This window comes from Mytilus edulis, chromosome 9, assembly GCF_963676685.1.
Source record: "Mytilus edulis chromosome 9, xbMytEdul2.2, whole genome shotgun sequence".
In the NCBI taxonomy this organism is placed as follows: Eukaryota; Metazoa; Mollusca; class Bivalvia; order Mytilida; family Mytilidae; genus Mytilus; species Mytilus edulis.
The window spans coordinates 36,580,365-36,602,691 of record NC_092352.1 but is presented as its reverse complement, the minus strand read 5'-3'; the positions used below and the strand labels follow the sequence as shown (position 1 = coordinate 36,602,691).

Below are 22,327 nucleotides of genomic sequence, written 5' to 3'. Positions count from 1 at the left end.
TTTAAGAAAAGTTATTAAAACTTTAAAAACTTTAACCACAGAGTGAATGTAATGTTTCCCCGCAGAACAAACTAAGTCCATGATTTATAAGTAAAATACGGAAAAAATGGAATTTTATTTTTACAAAATTTACTTCTGGATACTATCTTAATATGATCATAAACAAGCTTCTGTCCAAGGTTGTTAGAAATCCAGTATAGTTCAAGAAAGGTATTAAAATTTCAAAAACTTTAACCACAGAGTGAATATTTGTGGACGCCGCCACACCGACGACGACTGAATGTAGGATCGCTTAGTCTCGCTTTTTCGACTAAAGTCGAAGGCTCGACAAAAAATAATAATACGATGCAACACTATCCTTCCAGTAAAAGCATTTTTATTTTGACTTTCTTTGCATTTTACTCAAGAGTGTGTCACTTCAATATAGCGTGATCTGGGTTGGTCGCTGGAATATGCATGAATTTATTATTAACGATTTCAATCAGCCTTAATTTTTGTGTCTGTAGCATGTTCTCAAATCCGATGGAACGTGTCTTTCTAATACTACGCAGGGTACATATATAACGTGTTGTCGTTTTCATATGCACATGACATTTGTCACTGGACGTTTAGGTGGTACCCAACACTACAGGGAGATAACTCTGTAAAGTCAGTGATACGTTTTAATTACGTTATGTTACAAGTAAAGGGAATAATAAGCTTCTCGAAGATCAAAATTGGTGTTCGTCAAACTGCTATATAACCAGTTAATTTTTCTGACAAAACGGTTGGTTCAAATTTTTTGAAATTTTTATATTTCTGTTAAAGGTTCAAATTAAATACTTTGTCAAAATTTTATCCAAATTAAACGAACCACATTGATTTTAGTGAAAGTGTTCGGTACCACCTTAATCCTAATTCCTCAGCATCATCCAATTGTTTTTTTTTCTTGTATTACTTAATCATCTGTTGTTTACAAATCATTCTAAAGAAGTAAATGGAAAGGAGCGAATGCAGCTACATTTGGTTGTATTTAAATTTAATTCATTTTATTCCGTTAAGTTCCTTTTCTACATATGTGCAGAGAAGAACTGCAGGTGTCCACATGTAAACGTCAAGCATTTGTCACCAATATGAGTACATCGCAATCCGTTACTGTTTCAACACCCAGGGGGGTTTCATGTCTTTATTCTTAAACAATTTGTTTTCTTCTCTTTTTTAGCAATGCATCACTCTCTACTGTCCTTATCTTTTATTTTGTATTCTGTATCTCCATCCAGATTCTCGTGTATACCATGAGGGTACGGATTGGGGGTGGGGGGGTGTTGGGGTGGGGGGGGGGGGGTGTTGTTTATTTCTGTATTCTTTAAATGGTTATGTTACTTTTCTCTACATTTTATTTATCTTACCCATTATTCTTTCTCTATTCTTTATATTTAGGCATCCCAATATACTGATGTTTAGTTACATTACGACGTTAATCTCTGATTTATATACTGGTTACCAATGTAGATGACAAATTGGTGTCATTCATGACAATTAAACAGAATCCACATGATATATGCGACCATTCTCGGATAAAATCAATTTTACTTTAATTTAACACTTTTTGAAACCATTTTTATCAATTTTCAGTATCCATTGCCTACATTGTTATTGTTCATGTGTTTTGTTCCGTATATTTTATATTCCATTGCTCATGTTTTGTTTCCGTATATATTTTATGTTCCATTGCTCAAGTGTTGTTTCCGTATATTTTAGCCGCTCGTCTTGAGCCTACCAAATGAACACACCATAAAGTAATAAAATTATACTTTTATTGTCATTCATAACTCTTAACAGACTAATTAACAGACCGGGTTTTATACATCCGACCCATTAACAGACCAGGTTTTTAATAAAGATTGATTTATGTCACCAAAATACAGATTTTCGTGTAGATTTTTCACAAAATGATATCAATTTGGTTAACACTCATAATGCCTGTCTTTTTTCGATGTTCAAAATAGTGCATGCAAGTAAATTCAACCCAAGTGTCATTTTGTGTACATTTTGTGTGTGTAAAATGTGTATAAATTTACTGATGAGTAATTTGCCTTTTCATTTTATAGATCGTAAATAGAAGCTAGAAAAATAATAATTACACCACTGGATTCAGTACATTGAATAGTTTTGTCAGACACAAATATTTTTTATGATAAACATATATTTAAAAGGTTATACAATGAAACATTCTGAGTTTTCAATGATTTTCTCGATAACACCTGATTAACAGACTTTAGCCAACCCGATTAACAGACCCACTGCCGATATAGCCGCATACTCAATATAGATTAACCGACCAATCTCTCGGTTAGCCGAGTGTCGGCCGTGATGATTGTGTTACTTATTCTAGTGTATGTAATTATTATTACGAAACTGGTATTTTAAACCCTTTAACAACAAGGAGGGTCGAGAAGAACATGTCAGGAGAACAAAGACCTTACAAAAATAATTGACATTTAGGGAATTTGCTGGTATATACCCTTATGCTGATTATAGATATCAGAGAGGAATGTTTAATAAATAAAGGCAACAGTGGTATACCGCTGTTCAAACTCATAAATCCATGGACAAAAAACAAAATCGGGGTAACAAACTAAAACTGAGGGAAACGCATTAAATATAAGAGGAGAACAACGAAACAACACTACAATGTAACACACACAGAAACGGACCAAGCAACAGACAAAATCCCACGAGAATAACAAATATAACATCTAACATTTAATTCTTGCAATTTTTCATTTATGAAATTGTCACTTCAAGTAAGTGCTCATCACAACTTAAGATATTTTTAAAAGCATCATAAATCCTACCAATAACCGAAGTTATATTAACTTACCTACAACAGCAATAAGTAAAATTGACCACAGCATGGTGCCTGTTTTTTTTCTGTTCTGGGCTCTACCTTATCTCTCTACCTTTACATATACTGGAATCGTGACTGTTCATATTGATAAGGTTGTAAAGTCACTGACACTAATTTATTATATATTATTACACACAGATTTTCAGAACTGTTGCCAATCAATTTTGTCCCTGATGAACTTCAAAAATTTATCACACTGTTTGAAAACGGATTCAAGCTAGTATGTAATAAAGTCCAAAATAAAGGCCAGAGTCGCATACTTTTGGCAGGAGACTGTTAAAACGCCCAATATGAACCCCTTGACTTTTTCGATGTTATGTCATGTAATACCAGAGCACTCGGACGAAAACTTAAATGTCAATATAACCAAAACCATGGGCCAGAATTGCCCCTTTTTTAAAAGAGGGACGAAAGATACCAAAGGGACAGTCAAACTCATAAATCTAAAACAAACTGACAACGCCATGGCTAAAAATGAAAAAGACAAACAGAAAAACAATAGTACACATGACACAACATAGAAAACTAAAGAATAAACAACACGAACCCCATTTAATTGTAGATCAAGTGTGTTGGTCCCCCAGTATATAAGATGTGACGGTGGTAGCACAACATAATTAGTTTCAATAAAGTTTAAATGTAGTTTATATTGACCTAGCATTGACGGTAGGTAGTCATACTCCCCTAGATGTATTCGTATACCTATCCCCTAGATGTGTTCTTATACCAAATTACAATATTGTAGTTGCAGTTAATTGATAGATCGGTATGTGTTTTGGTTATCTTCTGTTATCGAGTTTTAAATTTGAACTCTGTATGACTGTGTCGTGTTTATCTTGTTTTATTGATTTATTTGATTGGTCTCTGTATGTGTTTTTAGCCATCCTGTGTTGCATAGTTATTTGATCGACCTCTGTATGAGTTTTGGTTATATTGTGTTTCAGAGGCATGTGATTGACCTCTGTATGAGTTTTGGTTATATTGTGTTTCATAGGCATGTGATTGACCTCTGTAAGAGTTTTGGTTATACATGTATTGTGTTTCAGAGGCATGTGATTGACCTCTGTATGAGTTTTGGTTATCTTGTGTTTCAGAGGCATGTGATTGACCTCTGTATGAGTTTTGGTTATCTTGTGTTTCAGAGGCATGTGATTGACCTCTGTAAGAGTTTTGGTTATACATGTATTGTGTTTCAGAGGCATGTGATTGACCTCTGTATGAGTTTTGGTTATCTTGTGTTTCAGAGGCGTGTAATTGACCTCTGTATGTGTTTTGGTTATCTTGTATTTCAGGGGCATGTGATTGACCTCTGTATGAGTTTTGGTTATCTTGTGTTTCAGAGGCGTGTAATTGACCTATGTATGTGTTTTGGTTATCTTGTGTTTCAGGAGCATGTGATTGACCTCTGTATGAGTTTTGGTTATCTTGTGTTTCAGAGGCATGTGATTGACCTCTGTATGAGTTTTGGTTATCTTGTGTTTCAGAGGCATGTGATTGACCTCTGTATGAGTTTTGGTTATCTTGTGTTTCAGAGGCGTGTAATTGACCTCTGTATGTGTTTTGGTTATCTTGTGTTTCAGAGGCATGTGATTGACCTCTGTATGAGTTTTGGTTATCTTGTGTTTCAGGGCATGTGATTGACCTCTGTATGAGTTTTGGCTATCTAGTGTTTCAGGGGCATGTGATTGACCTCTGTATGAGTTTTGGTTATACATGTATTGTGTTTCAGAGGCATGTGATTGACCTCTGTAAGAGTTTTGGTTATACATGTATTGTGTTTCAGAGGCATGTGATTGACCTCTGTATGAGTTTTGGTTATCTTGTGTTTCAGAGGCGTGTAATTGACCTCTGTATGTGTTTTGGTTATCTTGTATTTCAGGGGCATGTGATTGACCTCTGTATGAGTTTTGGTTATCTTGTGTTTCAGAGGCGTGTAATTGACCTCTGTATGTGTTTTGGTTATCTTGTGTTTCAGGAGCATGTGATTGACCTCTGTATGAGTTTTGGTTATCTTGTGTTTCAGAGGCGTGTAATTGACCTCTGTATGTGTTTTGGTTATCTTGTGTTTCAGGAGCATGTGATTGACCTCTGTATGAGTTTTGGTTATATTGTGTTTCAGAGGCATGTGATTGACCTCTGTATGAGTTTTGGTTATCTTGTGTTTCAGAGGCATGTGATTGACCTCTGTATGAGTTTTGGTTATCTTGTGTTTCAGAGGCGTGTAATTGACCTCTGTATGAGTTTTGGTTATCTTGTGTTTCAGAAGCATGTGATTGACCTCTGTATAAGTTTTGGTTATACATGTATTGTGTTTCAGAGGCATGTGATTGACCTCTGTATGAGTTTTGGTTATCTTGTGTTTCAGAGGCGTGTAATTGACCTCTGTATGTGTTTTGGTTATCTTGTATTTCAGGGGCATGTGATTGACCTCTGTATGAGTTTTGGTTATCTTGTGTTTCAGAGGCGTGTAATTGACCTCTGTATGTGTTTTGGTTATCTTGTGTTTCAGGAGCATGTGATTGACCTCTGTATGAGTTTTGGTTATCTTGTGTTTCAGAGGCATGTGATTGACCTCTGTATGTGTTTTTACGCCATTTTTTTTGTTATTGATTTATTTGATTGACCCCTGTATAAGACATCATGTGTTATTGATTTAGTTGATTGACCTCTGAATGTGTTGTGGTTATCTTTGTTATAGATTTATTTTATTGACCTCTGTTTAGTTTTTTTTATTTTGTTGTTCAGAGTTATTTGACTGAATTCTGTTTTTAGTTTAGTAATCCTGTGTTACAGAGTCATTTAATAACCTCTGAATGAGTTTATTTTTATCTTGTGTTACTTTAATTGATTAACCATTGTATATGTTTTTATCCATCTTGTATTAAGAGTTATCTAATTTACCTCTGTATGAATTTTGGTGATCTTGTGTTAAAGAGTTATTTAATTGACCACTGTATATATTGTGTTCATTGTTATTTGATTGAATCCTGTATGCGGTATGGTTATCTTGTTGTGCAGTTATTAAGTTTACTTGTATGTGTCATGGTTATTTCATGATACCAATATTTAATTGACCTCTGTTTAAGTTTTGGTTCTCTAATGTTAACAAGTATTCGACCTATGTATATGTGTTTTGGTGTTTCTTGTGTAAACGAAAAAAGTAAAATCACAAAAATACTGAAGTCCGAGGAAAATTCAAAACGGAAAGTCCCTAATCAAATGGTAAAATCAAATGATAAAACATATTTTGATTGACCTCTATATGTGTTTTGGCCATCTTGTGTTATTGATTTATCAAATTGCCATCTGTATACAGGATTATTTGATTGGACTCTGTTTATCTTTTGTTATTCAGTTATTTGATTTACCTTTCATGTGTTTGAGTTATCTTGTGTTACAGGTTTCTAGTACGATTGAGTTTTATATCATGCATAATCTTATTCTTTATCAAAGGTCTTTTGTCTGTATCGGAGCTCATTGCATGGGTGAATATTCAGAGAAATACTTTTTGCAATTAAATAAAGAAAAGAGGCAAAAGATACCAAAGATACCAAAAGGGTCATTCAAGCTCATAAGCTGAAAAAAACCAGACAATGTCATGTAAAAAAAATATACAAATAACAGTCAGCTAGACACAACAAAAGACTGGGCAACACTAACTACACTTTTCAGTCATGTTGCTCATGTAAGTACAAACCTGATAATAAGTCTATTTGAAAGGTCATGAGGCTATGAAACTGATCTGAAAAATATTCAGTTGATTCTAGTATGAGATGATGAGTATACATTCCGTCATTGTGTTATTGTGCTATGGTAAATTTTTGTATTCTTGTCCTTCATTTTTGCTCTAAATGATTCTTTGTTACTTATTTGTTTGTTTTAATAATGATTAAGATTATAACACAATGTTGACTGCTGTACCCCTATTTTTGACATTTTTACTTTTTATGTTGGTTTGTTTTGTTCACACATCATTGTCAAATATGATGGCATTTTATGTAACTGTCATACAAGTAGGAGGTTTAGTTAGCTATAAAACTAGGTGAAATCCACCATTTTTTAGATAAGAAAATGCCTGTACCAAGTCAGGAATATAAAAGTTATAATCATTTTGTTTGATCTTTTGATTTCGCCATTTAGTTAGGAACTTTGAGTTTTGATTACTCTCAGAGTTTCTTTTACTTTATACATCATTTACTTTAAGACTCTTAACTGTTTCTCAAAATATTACTATGCAGGAAGTTTTGGATATAAAAGTAGGAAGAAAGACTGGATAAACAAATTCCTTCATCAACAATAACTTCGTCTTCAGACAGCAGTGGGTCACTGTAATGAATGGCTTTCAGAAACAATAATGAAAAAAATCCACATAGAAAAAAAAATTCCAAGAATAAATTGTATGATGATTTTTTATATCAAATAAACAATATATATCATAAAAAACAAATGATGTTTATAACATTTAAACCGTATTCAGATGTTGTTGAAGGCAAAAATATTACACCTTAAAACATTTATTTAATTTTTTTTTTACAAATAATGCAAATATTTATATGAATTGCTGACCAGTAGCAAGAAAATGTGTTTTAAAAATTGGAAGGCAATATCATGATTTGGGCATATTGTAATTGGTTTAACTACAATTATGGACATAAAAAGAATTGAAATGTCACATTAACAAGACATCATTGATAATTTAACAACAGATACTAGATTGGTGCACCTTGCACAAGTTTTAATTTTCTTCACATGTATGATTATACACAAACATTTTTTTGTAACTTACAACATCTGAGCACAAAGTCTTGAAATGTTCATGGTTAGGATGACGAATTTTTTTATCAATGCACTATGCTTTGTTTATGTTTCGTTTATCAAAAAAGTAGTGGTAAAGTTTGAAAATAGATAACTCTCAAGTCACATGTGAATGCAATCTTTACCCAAATAAAAATCAGCATTATAGGAAATAATTAACAGATACATATGACTGAAATTTACCTCTTGCTTGGATGATCATCTTGGTCCAGTGGTTTCAGGGGAGACAACCTTAAAAAGGTTTCTGACAATGGAAGCCAAAAAATGACATTATATAGCTCACATGATCCATTAGGACCTGTACGCTACCAAAACAGAAAATACAATAAAAATACAGAATTATCCCAGTTACAAATAATTTCACATCATATTATACACTAAATATATTCTTGCTTATATGTTGTATTAATTTAAATAAAAGCAAAGAATTTAACATATTACAAAACATACAATCACATTATTTGGTCAAGCACAATTAAAGGATCTACAACACTTTAGAGGTTTCAGACATTTTTTTGGGGGTTTTCAACTTAAATCATAACACAGCTTATATAGAATTTTAGGTATAATAAAGGTATACCTGAAAGGTAGCAAAGTGATTACAGGTATCATTCACATACCAAAGCCATTTCTGTAACATTTGTAAATTGAGTATTATTTGACCTTGTGTTTTTCATTCATTTTTTGTATATAAATCAAGTTCTTAGTTTTAAATTTATCTTTTCTGGACCTTTTTTAGCTGACTATGCTGAATGGGCTTTGCTCATTGTTGAAGGATGTACATCGACCTAAAGTTGTTAATATTTGTGTCATTTGATCTCTTGGCAATCATACCACATCTTCTTTTTTTTATATATATTAATAGATATAAGAAGATGTTGTATGAGTGTCAATGAGACAACTCTCCATCCAAGTCACAATTTGTGAAAGAAAAACCATTATTTAGTTTATTAAAGATGTAATTATAGATGTTGTACCTATTTTTTTTCTATTAGGCATATAATTCATAACTAAAGTAAGGGGATCCAGTTATCACATATAACTTTTACTTCTGTACCATTGATGTTTAATAATATACTGGTACAATGTACACCAAATTTTCTAAAACGGAACTAATCCTTGATTTAAGTTTTTTAATGAGCATCTTAAAAGAACAATTTTTATATATTTAACAACATAAAATGTAATCAACCCTTTGTACTTCTACTAAAGGATGGTATACTGGACTAAACTTCACAAAAAAATGACAATATTTATAAAAGGTAGTACCAGTATATTCTAAAAGCAAAAATAAATCGGTCTTTTAAAAAATAATCACTTTAGATGTTACAATAGAGGTTTTTCCGATTACCATGAGAGAAATTCCTTGTGGTATAGTGCTAATTTAAGAAGGAAAATCATGTTTACAGTTGCAAAGATATTCAATGCACTCTTTTGTTGGACTTGTATTTTACATCTGTATTTTTTAATATTATTAATTCGTATATTTTAACAAATTGGATTCGTTTAGGGATAGTCGCATGTTAAACTATATTTTCAAAGGTAGAGAGAAAACGGTGGATAGCAAAAAGCATATTGACTGGCAAAAAGCATATTGCACGGTTATTTTTAGAATATCTAAAAACCAATATACTTTGTGACGTCATGTAATGAATTTCTGGATATTGTTTAACGTTTTGAAACAAATGATATCTGTGATCGATTATTTGACGAAAAAAAATCTTTAAATACATAAGATGTCCCGAAAAAAAAGTAAATAAAATAACAACTAATATGTTGTTATTGTCAAGGAGACAATGCAATATCTATAAAGTTCCAACAAACCTAAATGAAGATTTTGATACAAACATGGTCAGAAATTAATAATATAACTAATACAGCCTTTGTATGAGGTCAATACAGGATATATCGACCCAAAAAATATACTTCTTTCAGGTCAATATATCCTTGTATCGACCTCATACAAAGGCTATATTTGTATAGTATTGGTGAAGCATTGCATATCAAAGTAAAAATTAAAAAACAATTTTCTTTTGGGAATCATTCACATAAAATTACATAACAGATGTACATGTGTCTACTAAAGATTCATTATTATTTGTTGCAGACCAATTTTCATGGGTTTCTTGGGTACAAGTCAACAATAAATTAAACTGTTCAACAGATTTTCTATAAGCTTGTGAGTAGACAAAGGCAAAACAAAGAAATCAAATATCCATTGAAAAAAGTTTTCGTCAATCCATGAAACCTTTATACCAACGAAAATAATGAATCCACAGTATATAAAAAGCACCATGATAAATTATCTAGTCAAATACAAATATTCAGTCATATTCAAATAAATTACTTTTTTCGATTTTGCTTAAGAAAATTAGTCACCTCATAAAAGATACTATATATAATTATTGATAGATTTATGATAAACAATAAAGCATTACAATCCACTGATCTTACTATTGGTTTTCTTAGACCTTGACCAATACTATTTAAGGAAATTATTTTAATTCCTTGAATTCTAAAACTTTTAAACTGAAATGTCCACTGAATAAAACTATACTAATCTAAAATCAATATTTCCTCACTTCATTTTTCTTGTGGTTTCTTTATATTTGACAAAATGTATAAACTGGACCATAAATTTATAATTATCTATTTTATCAAGATTTGAGTTTGCTTTTCAAATGTTTTGTTTAAATCAATTGTAGACAGTCTTTTAATGTCTTGTCTGACACTCAAGTGATCTCATTTTCTTGATTCATACAAATATCAATTTATTAAAATTATAGCTGGAAAGTGAAATTGCAGACTTTGCAAAGATTGGTTTTTTTTGCTGCTACAAAGTGACCAGTTAATCATAGTGGATTTATATCGTCTGCATAAAGCTAAAAGAAGGATAGATTGACTCATTCATTTATAGCACATGGATTTCTATTTCTAGCCATACTCCTCAGACTACTTTGTTTGACACCTCAATTTACACAAAATTTGGAAATTGAAATATGGGGAAAAAATGATAAACCTGGTGTAAGTTTAACATGGAAAGTTTATAGTTTTCAATATTTCTTCTAGACCACCAGAACTTATCAATATCTTTATACATAAAATGGTTCTAATGCATTGTGAAGAATATTCAAACTTCTAGCCTCTGGTGGTGGTCTTGCATCTACTTCAGACTATATTTGAACATTGAGTCTTTGTCTTAGTAATAATGCTTTGAGAAGAATATTAAAATATCTGGCCTCTAGTGGTGGTATAACATGAACTTTAGTCATACTATATTTGCACATTAAGTCTTTGTCTTAGTCCTAATGCATTGTGAAGTATATTCAAATTTCTGGCCTCTGGTGGTGGTCTTACATCTATCTTGATACCTCTGGTCCGCAATCTAGCCAGGGATGCCTCTGTTATATCACGACAATCTCTTACTTGTAAAGCTTCTAAACATTTTGCATATTCTCCTAAAACTCTGAAAAAGATCAATTTACAACACTGAGTATTACATTATTATCAATGTACTTATGTAGGTTCATACAAATGCTTGCCCAGCATCTCATTTAAAGAGAGTTAAATTTATACCAACAAACATGTAACAGGTACTCTTTATCAGGTGTAAGGAATGGTCATTTGGAAACGTACAAAAATCATTGATTAAATGGAAAGAACACTTAAAAACTCACCCAAATAAATGACATGAAATAATTAAAACTTTTTAAATGTCAGTTTAAAAAATTTTTTGAGCCAAGAAATCTGTTTATTCAAATGTTGTAGAGTTATCTCTCTTGATATAAGCAGAATTTGCTATTCAAAGATTTAAAAAAAATACCTCATGGCAGATATGCTTTTCACGACAAGAACATGCTTTCATTCTGAGCTGGATTTGATTTTTTTATCTTAACCACTGATTAGAGACTATTTACAACCACTTACTGTAGTTTATGGAGTTAAGAACTTTAAATGTATGGAAATCCAATCAAAGACAGACACTGCATATAGATTTAAGAAGATGTGGTATGAGTGCCATAGACAACTCTCCATCAAAGTCACAATTTATAAATGTAACATGTTTTGTTGATTGTATATGTTCAAGAAAAATATAAAATATCGTTTTAATTTTGCTTATTGTTGGAGGCTGTATAGTCACATATAGATGTCAGCTTCTACATCAGTTGGTCTCTGATGGAGATTTATCTCAAAGGCAATCATAACACACCTTTTTATTTTTATAAGAGATGTTTTGTTGGCATCTTATGAAATGTATTTAAAAAGATGTGGAATACATGTTATGCAAAGTCAGATTTCAAAATATCTAGTTTTATTGAAATACATGTACATGTATTTAGAAACTTTATTAGCCTATACATATGATCTTCATCAAATGACAGTTTTAAATGAGTTATCTCCCTAGAAAAACTTACATGATAGAAGAATTAGTTATCCTCCAACACCCCTGGACATTCAGATGCTGTAATGATAATGCTGTTTTTGCCAATACGTTCAAAGAAAAGTCTGTCACTCCATAAATCTTTGCTATAGATAAAAACTTCAAGCTAAAATGGAAATAAATAAATAATTCAACCAATAAGATAACATAAAAATTTAATTAATTTTTTAGAAGTTTGACTTTCTGTATTTGAAATTTTTAATTTTCAAATGGGATATTGTTTATTCAAAATATTTTGTGAAGGTAAATTCAAATGTCTGATGTGATGTGCTTTTTTTTTCGAATGAAATAAAATAGCCATGCAAAAATATATGTTTTGTTGTATAAATCAGGAAGCAAGGAAAAAATCTCATTGTAATCATTACAAAAAAACTTTTTTTCCCCAGTAGGATGCTATCTATTCCATTATTTTAGGCATATTAGGAGAACACTTAATACATGTATGTAGATCATGTAGATCTACCAGTTCCACTTTTTTTTAGTTGAATGCCTCTCTTTTCTTAAATGATGTAAGAGATACATGTAATAAACAGGTATGTAGATGAAGTAACTGGTGCTTTATGTATGCTCTAAGTTGCTGGAAAATGATCTTATTTGCTCCTAATGAAATGTATTGTCTTTTTATTTTTGAATTATGAAATGTCAACAAAAAACATAAATTTCTTTATTAACTTACTTTTTACAGACTTGTGCAATTAAGGTAACAGTATCATCATTTAATAACCAACATCCAGTTAAATCCAACTGTTTTAGATTAGGACAATTCATTAGCACCACTGTGATTCCAGCTTCACTAACCCAGTGACATTCACGTAGAGATAATGACGTCAGCTGAGAACATTTGATAGATATTGTGTGTAAACAAGCGTTACTAATTGAAGAACAATGTGTTAAGTCTATTTTCTGTAGTTTAGAATTATGTTCTAATACAGGTAATAACAATCCATCTGATAACCAATTCTGTGCATTCCTAAGTACTAGAGACGTAAACGATGTGTTATCCTCTGTCAATATCACAAAAGCTTTTGCGGTAATCTGTCCAACCCTACATATATTGCACGTCTTACAGCTTTGAAAATAGGCACCAACTAGTTCCTTACAGTCTTTTGAGACAATTCGTAGTTTAAATTGTGTGGATATAGGCAAGCATGGCATAATATATCTAAAGATGATATCTTCCCATGGTAGATCAAATAAACCAATAACTTCAATGCTGAAAATAAATGTTTTCCTCTACATGTTTGGTGTATAAGTTCATATTATGTAAGCATTATCATGATTATACAGTAATTGTGTTGCATGTATTATTGTTTATCTGATGCATGTACTGTGCAAATTTTTGAAGTCCTTTTTTCATATGCAATTAAAGTATCTTTTTTTCATGACAATCATGATAATTAGCTGCTTTGAGGAATATATGTACATGATTGTATACAGTGGTAGAAATAATAATTAAGAGATGTCAAATAAAGTTACCAAAATAATCCATAATATACATTTGTATAGTCTTTTAAAAAGCTTCATCTATTTTAAGACAAGGCGCCCATGTTGGTTGATCAACCTGGTCTATAATCACACACTTTGTAGCTGCAATCCTATAAATTAAGCATTAATTTAACTTAAAAATTAGGTCAATAATGTATTTTATGTCCTAAATTTAACTGATTATGACAATCTATATATTACCTTTCATTCTGATCCTTATCTAAATCTTCAACTGTACCTTCAGTAATTTCCTTTGACATATCTGAAATTAAAAAAGTAAAAAGGTTGACTTTTCAATTTTTATTCATTTATTGCTTGTTTTTTTAGTAGGGCAAGTGTACACTTACAATATATTGTTTGCTTCTTTTCAGTACATAGGATAAAATGGAATTTGTCAAAAATATTGATGCTAAATGACACAGCAGGTAAATGACGTAATATTTGAGTAACATTCAAATGATTTTTTTTAAATCAATACGAAAAATTAGTATGATCATGGATAGGTACTGTTTGTTTGTAAAGCAACATCAGCATATAAACATGAATTTATTTTCTATGATAACTTAGAATATAATGGGGAAAAAGTTTTTATTTAATTCACACATAGAATGATAAATAGATACATTTACAATCCAATAAAACATGCAAGTTTAAAATCAAATCATTAGTCTTTAATTGGTTGTTTATTCAACCAAATTAATGTGATTTGTATGTAATGTGATGAAAGCTCTTTATTGTTATATTTGTCTTTCTAATACCGGTTATGTGCATGTAAAATTATAATAATTATATGTGTAAAAAATGTATGTACAATGTACATTTTATCCTATATTAGCTGTATTGCTTTTAAAGTATTATTAACCTAATGAAATCATCACAGTGTGTACTGGCTTGTTATTATTGTGTATGCGGGACGCTGTCTTTGAAACACCTACAAAGCTGATGAATATGCATGACTTTAGATAAGAAAGGCGCTTGTAGCCTAAAACTGGGAGTTGAGTTGTAGATTTGTAGCATAACTGAACATATAGTTTTATCGCCCCTGATTAATGGCGGTTGGTGGAAAAATTCACTGGTAAAATATTCTGAGAATCCTGGGTTTTTTAACAGTTTCCATCATTTAAAATACACCAAATATTTATATCAGAGAGGAAGAAACACTAAGATAACTTCCGATCGATCAATTATATTTACAAACATTTATTTACGCTGATTTACGTGTGTGCACATATAACTATATAAACACGTGTTGACTACAAGCCGGTCATCATGGTAGATTTAAATTGACCTATCGATGGACAAAACCATTAATGACTATCCTCTTTCATCTCTCCCATCAAAGCAAAACAAGAGGACTGGTAAAGCAAAATTAAGCCTTTTCGAGCAAATTGACCCAAACTTGTATGATGAACATGCTAAAATCATCACATTCTATGACAATCTTGGAAAGGAACCTGATAATGATATTGAATGGTATGACGAACCCAAAATATGGGAAAACCGAAACAACAGTGGAAATTCTGTGATGATTGAAGTATTAAAAAAGGGGGAACTTCAATTTAATATTACATTTTTTGTCACAACAGGAACAATAAGAGTACAAGGCAGTCATTATTATGAGTTTGTGGATATTCATTTTCCAATTCTGAAAGATATTCTTGATAAAGTTCTTACAAACATATCACAAACCAGTCCTACTAATACATGTATTTCACACGAATGTCATGATGACAATAACAATACACACATTAATGAATTATGCCCTGTTGACAAGGTCACTTGTGTATTACCTGACTCCCAGACTGGGTTAAAATCAGTACTAGTACAAGAAGATCAACCTCAAAAAGATGATTTTCAAAGGCTTGAATTAAATTTAGTTGACACGCTGGCTAAAATAGAACACAGTCACAATGAAAACTTCAGCAAAGTATTAACTGCTGTTAAACTATGCAATGATGATGTTCTAGTCTTGGGAAAAGGTAGAAAAGACGACAATGAGATATCAACATTACAATTAAAATATAAAACCGTACAAACAGAAAAACAGACTTTGGAAGTTAAATTAAAACACGAGCAAAGCAATATTATGTTAACTAAAGCTCAACATGAAGATCAAATGAAATGTCACAATCAAATACTGGAGGAGACTAGAGCAGAAATGAAAAAGGTATTAACTACTTCAAACTCTGAGATCGACTTTCTATCGGTAAGCCTACAAACCAAAAATGAAGAAATTGACAAACTAACTGATACTCTAAAACGACATACTCAACACTTGGAGAAATTACAAGAAGAAAATATCTCTCTCCGCTCCCAAATGATTTCTCGATTTGAAGATTTTCATCTTGTTAATGCAGACACGAAATATATTGACAAATCTAAACTTGACATTGATAACAAACCAACAATTATTTTAATTGGTACATCCAATACCAAACGTATCAATGCAGAGAAGCTATCGCCATCATTTACAACCAATAAGGTTACTGCTTTCAATTTAGAAGAAACTAAACAAGCTATTTTGGAGATATCGGATATAATTCCAAATCTAGTAGTGTTTCATTCCCTGACGAATGATTTGAAAATAAAATCACCACAGCAATGTGTAGAAGAAATACAAGATATTGTCAAGCTTGCACTTCAAAAATGGCAAAATAGTGGTTGCATCATCTCTCTTACTACTCCTCGACTCGACAGTGTAATTTTTAACACAAATGGACAAATCATAAATGCCTTGTTGAAACAAATATATGATGACAATAAAGATGTTCTACTTGTTGATCATGGCAATATGTTGCGAAATGGAAACCCAATTGCAGAGCTACTAAGTCAAGATAAATTTCATCTCTCTGACTCTGGCGTGTCTCAGCTATCGGCAAACTTAAAACGTGGAATACACACTGCCTTAAACATTCCCATGCCAAATTCAAGAGGTAGATCCAAATCGCGCAACACAAGAGGACGTGGACGTGGACGTGGCAGAGGTCATCATGAATAACTTGTTTTTTAATATTATACATATTACCATATCATTATGTTGACTTCCTTTAACATGTTTAAAGTCATTTACATATAATTTATATATACATGTACAACTTTATATATTTCTTCTTTTTTTTTGGGCTGATAAATTCATATTCTCATTTGAAAAGATTTTTCAAATGAAACAGCCATTATGTGAAGAAGTCACACTATTACATGGTCATATATATGTAACCTCTGCTAGGTATAAAAGTTCGCCTTTTTTATTTTATTTTATTCATTTTTATTTTTAGTTTTCACATTTGAATCATACTTTTGATCTTGAATTAACCCAGGATATCAGGTTATTCAACCCAAATCAGTTTAATAGTTATTCAGTTAAAAGAGGATACATAGAAAAGAAATTATCTGTCATTATATCATAGACTATTTGTATTTAGAAAACCATTGTAAAAACTATCCTCTAAATAAATCTACTTATTTCAAATATTTACATTTCTGAATATTTTCCTTGTTGTCTCTTCCTTTTATTTAGAGACAAATTTTTATTATTTTTTTTTTTTATAGATAGAAAATCTATTCTATTATTTATACCAGATTTAATTGTATCAACCAAAATGCCAAAATCAAACCAATCATCTGTAAAATTTGGTTATTGGAATATAGGTGGCTTATTTTCAAAGGGCATGAATAAAGCAGAGGATCCCCTTTTTCTGAAACATATAGAGAATTACGACATTGTTTTTTTAGTCGAAACTCATGTGGGATATAATTCCCAAATACACAATATTGGCAAATTTCATTATCATCCAATATGTAGAAAATTATCAAATAATAACCGTCATTTTGGGGGTATAGCAATTCTACAGAAAAGTCACGTTAAACCTCATGTCAAAATATTGATTAACAGTAATCCAGATTATCAATGGATTAAATTAGAAAAATCCTTTTTTGGATTTAAAAGTGACCTATTTATTTGTGTACTGTACAACCCCCCTGTTACGTCTAAATATACCCAAGAACTCTCTTCTGATGTTTTTGAATGCATGGAAAAAGATATCTTTCAGTATAAAAAAATGGGTGAAATTTTGTTATGTGGAGATTTTAATGCCAGAATAGGCTCTGAAAATGACTTTATAGTAAACGATGATTCAAAATTTACTCCAATTTTTGATACATACCCTACTGACAAAAACATTATGACAAGAAAAAGTCGAGACCAAAAAATTGATCAAAGAGGCAAAGAAGTTTTGGATTTTTGCATTAGTAAACAAATAAGAATTTTAAATGGCAGAGTTCTTGGTGATACATTTGGTAATTTTACTTGCTATACCCCCAATGGTGCAAGTGTGGTTGATTATGTTGCTGTGTCGGAAGAAATTCTTGAAAATGTACTGTATTTTAAAGTATCCAGATTTATTCCCACATTATCTGATTGTCATTGTAAACTTGAGTGGGAATTATCTGCAAAATATTGTGTTCCTGGAGAAAATGATATTCCAATCCAGTTGAAAAATATGACACCTAATTATATCTGGACTGACTGTTCAGCAATAAAATTTCAAGAAACACTTTCTTCAGATACACTACAAAACTACATACTAGAATTCAACAACAGCACAATTCAATTTACTCAGACATCAGTAGATGACGCATCATCAAAACTTTCAAACATCTTTTTATCAGCAGCAAATCTATCACTTAAACGACCTTTAAAAAAACACACAAACAAACAAAAAAACAAAAAGTGGTTTGACGCAAGTTTACAACAAGCTCGAACTAACTTGCTTAATTATGGAAAAATTTATTCAAGATTTCCATATGATCCAATTATCAAAAATCACTTTTATAAACTGAATCGTGAATACTCCAAACTAAGGAAATATAAATACAAACAATACAAACAATCATTGATTAGTCAGCTGGACTCCTTGCACGAAGAGAATCCAAAACTGTATTGGAACTTAATTAATGAACTACAGGAAAAAAATGAAACTAAAAAAAAATGTGGAGTACAACCATCAACTTTGATATCACATTTCCAAAAGTTGTCACAACTGAAAGGTGAATTTCAAAGTAGATATACAGAGCTATGTGAAAAACTGAAACAGTTAGAAAACTCAAAATGTTTCAACGAGTTGGACTCCTTTATCACTGAGTCTGAAATATCCAAAGCCATTTCACACTTAAAATGCAATAAATCATCAGGCTTGGATAACATTAGTAATAATATGATAAAGAATGGACAGACTTTCCTTTTAAAAAGTTTTCAACAGATGTTTAATACTTGTCTGTCTTCAGGTATATACCCAACATCTTGGGCTGAAGGTTATATTACACCAATTTTTAAAAGCAACGATACAAGTGACCCTAACAATTATAGAGGAATAACAATAACAAGTGCAATTGGAAAGCTTTTTAATAGAATATTAAGTCTAAGACTGGACAAATTTCTTCAGGAACATAATATAATACATGATAGTCAAATTGGATTCACAAGGAAAGCCAGAACTGCAGATCATATGTTTATTTTAAACTGTCTTATTAACAAATACTGTAATTCAAAAGAAGGTAGACTGTTTGCCTGTTTTGTTGATTTTCAGAAGGCTTTTGATACTGTTATACATACAGGGATCAAGATTAAACTACTAGATATTGGGGCTGGGTCTTATTTTTATAACATTATTAAAAGTATGTATGAAATTAGCAAATCATGTGTCAAAATTCAAAATCAAGTAAGTGATTTTTTCCCATTAGATATTGGAGTCAAACAAGGTGACAACCTCAGTCCGAATTTATTCAAGATATTCATAAATGATTTGCCCAGATATTTGTCAGATACTAGAGACCCAGTTAATGTCAATGACAAAGATCTACATTGTTTAATGTATGCTGATGATATTATTTTATTATCTACATCAGCTGAAGGACTACGAGAAAAGCTGGGAATGCTTGATAAATTTTGCAAAGATTGGTGTCTCAATGTGAATACTAATAAGACAAAGGTGCTGATTTTCAACAAGGCAGGCAGACATGTAAAACAGATATTCACATTTCAGAATATAAATCTGGAATGTGTTTCAAAATACAAATACCTAGGTTTATATTTAAGCTCATCTGGTTCATTCAGTTATGCTCAAAATGAACTATACAAAAAATCCCTGAAAGCTCATTTCAAATTAAGGAAAGATCTTTTATCACTTAATCCTGATGTAAAAACAAGTATTCATGTTTTTGACCACACTGTAAAACCTATTTTATTATATGGTAGCGAAATATGGGGGATGTTTAATTCTCTTTCCTCTAAATGTAAGAAGGAAGATATATCTTTTGAAAAATTATATTCAGGTTTACCCTGTGAGAAACTTCATATAAAATTTTGTAAATTTATACTTGGGGTACACAAGAAAACAACAAATGCTGCAGTGTTATCTGAACTTGGAAGATTTCCAATATATTTTAATATTATAAAAGGAATGTTATTGTACTGGTATAGATTAGAGAATTTAGGTAATAATTTTCCTCTATTAAAAGAGGCATATACACAATCAAAGACACTACATCACATGAATATAACATCATGGTATGGTTCAATAAATGTTGTTTTTAAAATACTTGGTATTGACTATACAAATGCCATAAATGCTCCATTTTGTGAATCCTTATACAAATTTAAGAAATATATACAAACCAAGCTATCAATATTGTTTATTAGCTGTTGGAAAAAACAAATAGATAAATTTTCAGACAGTAAACTGAAAACCTACCTTTTATATAAAACAAATTTTGGTTTTGAAAAATATCTAACATTGATCAAGAATTTTGAACTTAGAAGAAGTTTTACTAAATTACGTGTATCTTCTCGTAGATTACAAATAGAATTAGGTAGATATCAGGGTATTCCCCGAATTAACAGAATATAATAAATGTTCTTCCAATACTGTCGAAGATGAGGCTCATTTTCTATTTGATTGTAACAAATTTGAGGATGATAGAAATTGTATGTTAGCTAGTATTGCACAATATAATTCTTATTTTAATCATATGAACAGTCAAAGCAAAATTATCTGGTTATTTAGTGTAGAAAATGTTGAGTTACTTAAAATAATATGTAATTTTATATACAAACATCTTCCTTAGTGAAGATTAGTTAAAGGAAATCTATGTGTGTATATACATTTGATTGGACATAGAAAATTATATTCATCTGAATATCACAAACATACTAGCCGATTAAAAAAAAAAAAAAAATAATTGTTAAGATATATTATTTATTCAAATGTTCTCTTATATCCTTGAGGCATCGTCCCCTGGTATCAACTGCATTCAAGTTACCTATGATGCTTCCTTGTTTGCTTTTGATACAGGTAGGAAAGAGACATTTACACACATTTTACATGCCTATGGCCCATAAGGTATCGTCCCCTGGTGTCAGCTGCCTTTAGGAAACCATAATGCTTTCCTATTTGCTGCTGACACAGGATGAGTCATGGACATGTTTAATTTCTACTTTCTTTTTGGCTAATTATTATATATTTAATTGATCCAACTTTTTGTGTACTATACATATGTGGATATCTATTTTTCTTTTTTTTTCTTTTTGGGCTGCTTGTTTGTTATCTATATCAACCACACTTGTAATAAAATGCATTAGTATTAAAAAAAAAACCAACATATACTATAGATTCTTTATCTACGTATTCTTTAAGAACTTAAATAGTTCTCGTTTAACTTTTTTTTTTTTTTTATCTCATTGTTTGTATTGTATTATGAAAAAATTATTGATGTTGTAATGTTTATGCCCTTTGGGGCCCATAATTGGAAATAACAAGAATGTGTCCTCAGTACACGAACGCCCCACTCGCACTATCATTTTCTATGTTCAGTTGACCGTGAAATTGGGGTAAAATCTCTAATTTGGCATTAAAATTAGAAAGATCATATCATAGGGAACATGTGTACCAAGTTTGAAGTCGATTGGACTTCAACTTCATCAAAAACTACCTCGACCAAAAACTTTAACCTGAAGCGGGACAGACGGACGAACGGACGAACGAACGGACGAACGAACGGACGAACGGACGCACAGACCAGAAAACATAATGCCCCTCTACTATCGTAGGTGGGGCATAAAAATATCTTATCTTATCTTATCTTATCTGTAGTTGATATAATAAAAAATTAGAACAGAAATAAGGTGTTAAATAATTTAATAATCTGAGCGGTAATACATGGATCTATCATTTATACATGTAATAGCCTATACATGCTATAGGGCCATTTAAATCGTAATTGGAAAAATAAAAAAATATTCTTATTATGAGGCCTTTCTTCATGTTCTTGGGTCGGATCAACTCAGGATAGAACGACTGTGAAGGATAGACTTTTGGTCAGATTGACAAGAAAGCTAAACCTGTACATGCTGTAGTTACATAAAATGTATATATATACAATGTACTACAAATTATGGATCTGTACATTGTATTTTATGTCTTTAAAGATTATTAATGTTAAGCTTTAGTCCTTTCAAAACCTGACAGCAGGTTAGATCTATACAGAATTACATGTGTGACAAAAGCATACATACTACTGAAATGTGATCAGCATGATATTCTGATTAAAAGCAAAATCATCTAATTGTCAATAGACAAATAGAGCACCCTGTCAAATGGACTACCTGTCAAATACAAGTTATAAAAAGTGTTGATTTCATC

The 22,327-nt window shown here is 31.2% G+C and overlaps 2 protein-coding genes across 8 annotated transcripts in view; both read right to left on the bottom strand.

Moving 5' to 3' along the window:
• The window catches only part of LOC139488261 (four-domain proteases inhibitor-like), a 31,786-nt gene extending 28,801 nt beyond the window's left edge, over window positions 1-2,985 (bottom strand). The window contains exon 1 of one of the 2 annotated variants that reach the window (XM_071273764.1): window positions 2,864-2,985. In XM_071273764.1, the coding sequence (XP_071129865.1) occupies window positions 2,864-2,897 (34 nt within the window). In that variant the 5' untranslated portion in view covers window positions 2,898-2,985. The remainder of the gene's footprint in view (window positions 1-2,863) is intronic. The other variant, XM_071273763.1, reaches the window with a different exon arrangement.
• A 4,300-nt stretch (window positions 2,986-7,285) lies between these two features.
• LOC139488260 (F-box/LRR-repeat protein 15-like) lies at window positions 7,286-22,318 on the bottom strand. 6 transcript variants are annotated; one of them, XR_011655959.1, is made up of 6 exons: window positions 22,201-22,318; window positions 13,833-13,893; window positions 12,823-13,359; window positions 12,121-12,252; window positions 9,670-11,171; window positions 7,286-9,233 (listed from the first exon to the last, which is right to left on the bottom strand). XR_011655959.1 is itself a non-coding variant. In XM_071273761.1 (5 exons), exons 2-5 carry the CDS (start codon window positions 13,889-13,891, stop codon window positions 10,979-10,981), a joined length of 921 nt encoding a protein of 306 aa, XP_071129862.1. In that variant the 5' UTR covers window positions 13,892-13,893; window positions 22,201-22,318; the 3' UTR covers window positions 7,286-10,978. The 6 variants fall into 6 exon arrangements, 2 of the variants coding, with proteins under 2 accessions (XP_071129862.1, XP_071129863.1); XR_011655961.1 differs by having other exon boundaries at window positions 22,197-22,306; XR_011655958.1 differs by having other exon boundaries at window positions 7,497-9,233; window positions 9,606-11,171.
• Between the last annotated feature and the right edge of the window lie 9 nt (window positions 22,319-22,327).

Bases quoted from the DNA above. Each gene is read 5' to 3' on its own strand.
- LOC139488260 (XM_071273761.1), bottom strand. From the start codon at position 13,891: ATGTCAAAGGAAATTACTGAAGGTACAGTTGAAGATTTAGATAAGGAT. The intron at 13,360-13,832 runs GTAATATATAGA...ATTTATTTTCAG, and splicing joins GATAAGGATCAGAATGAAAG to CATTGAAGTTATTGGTTTAT. The intron at 12,253-12,822 runs GTAAGTTAATAA...TTTCCATTTTAG, and splicing joins ATTGCACAAGTCTGTAAAAA to CTTGAAGTTTTTATCTATAG.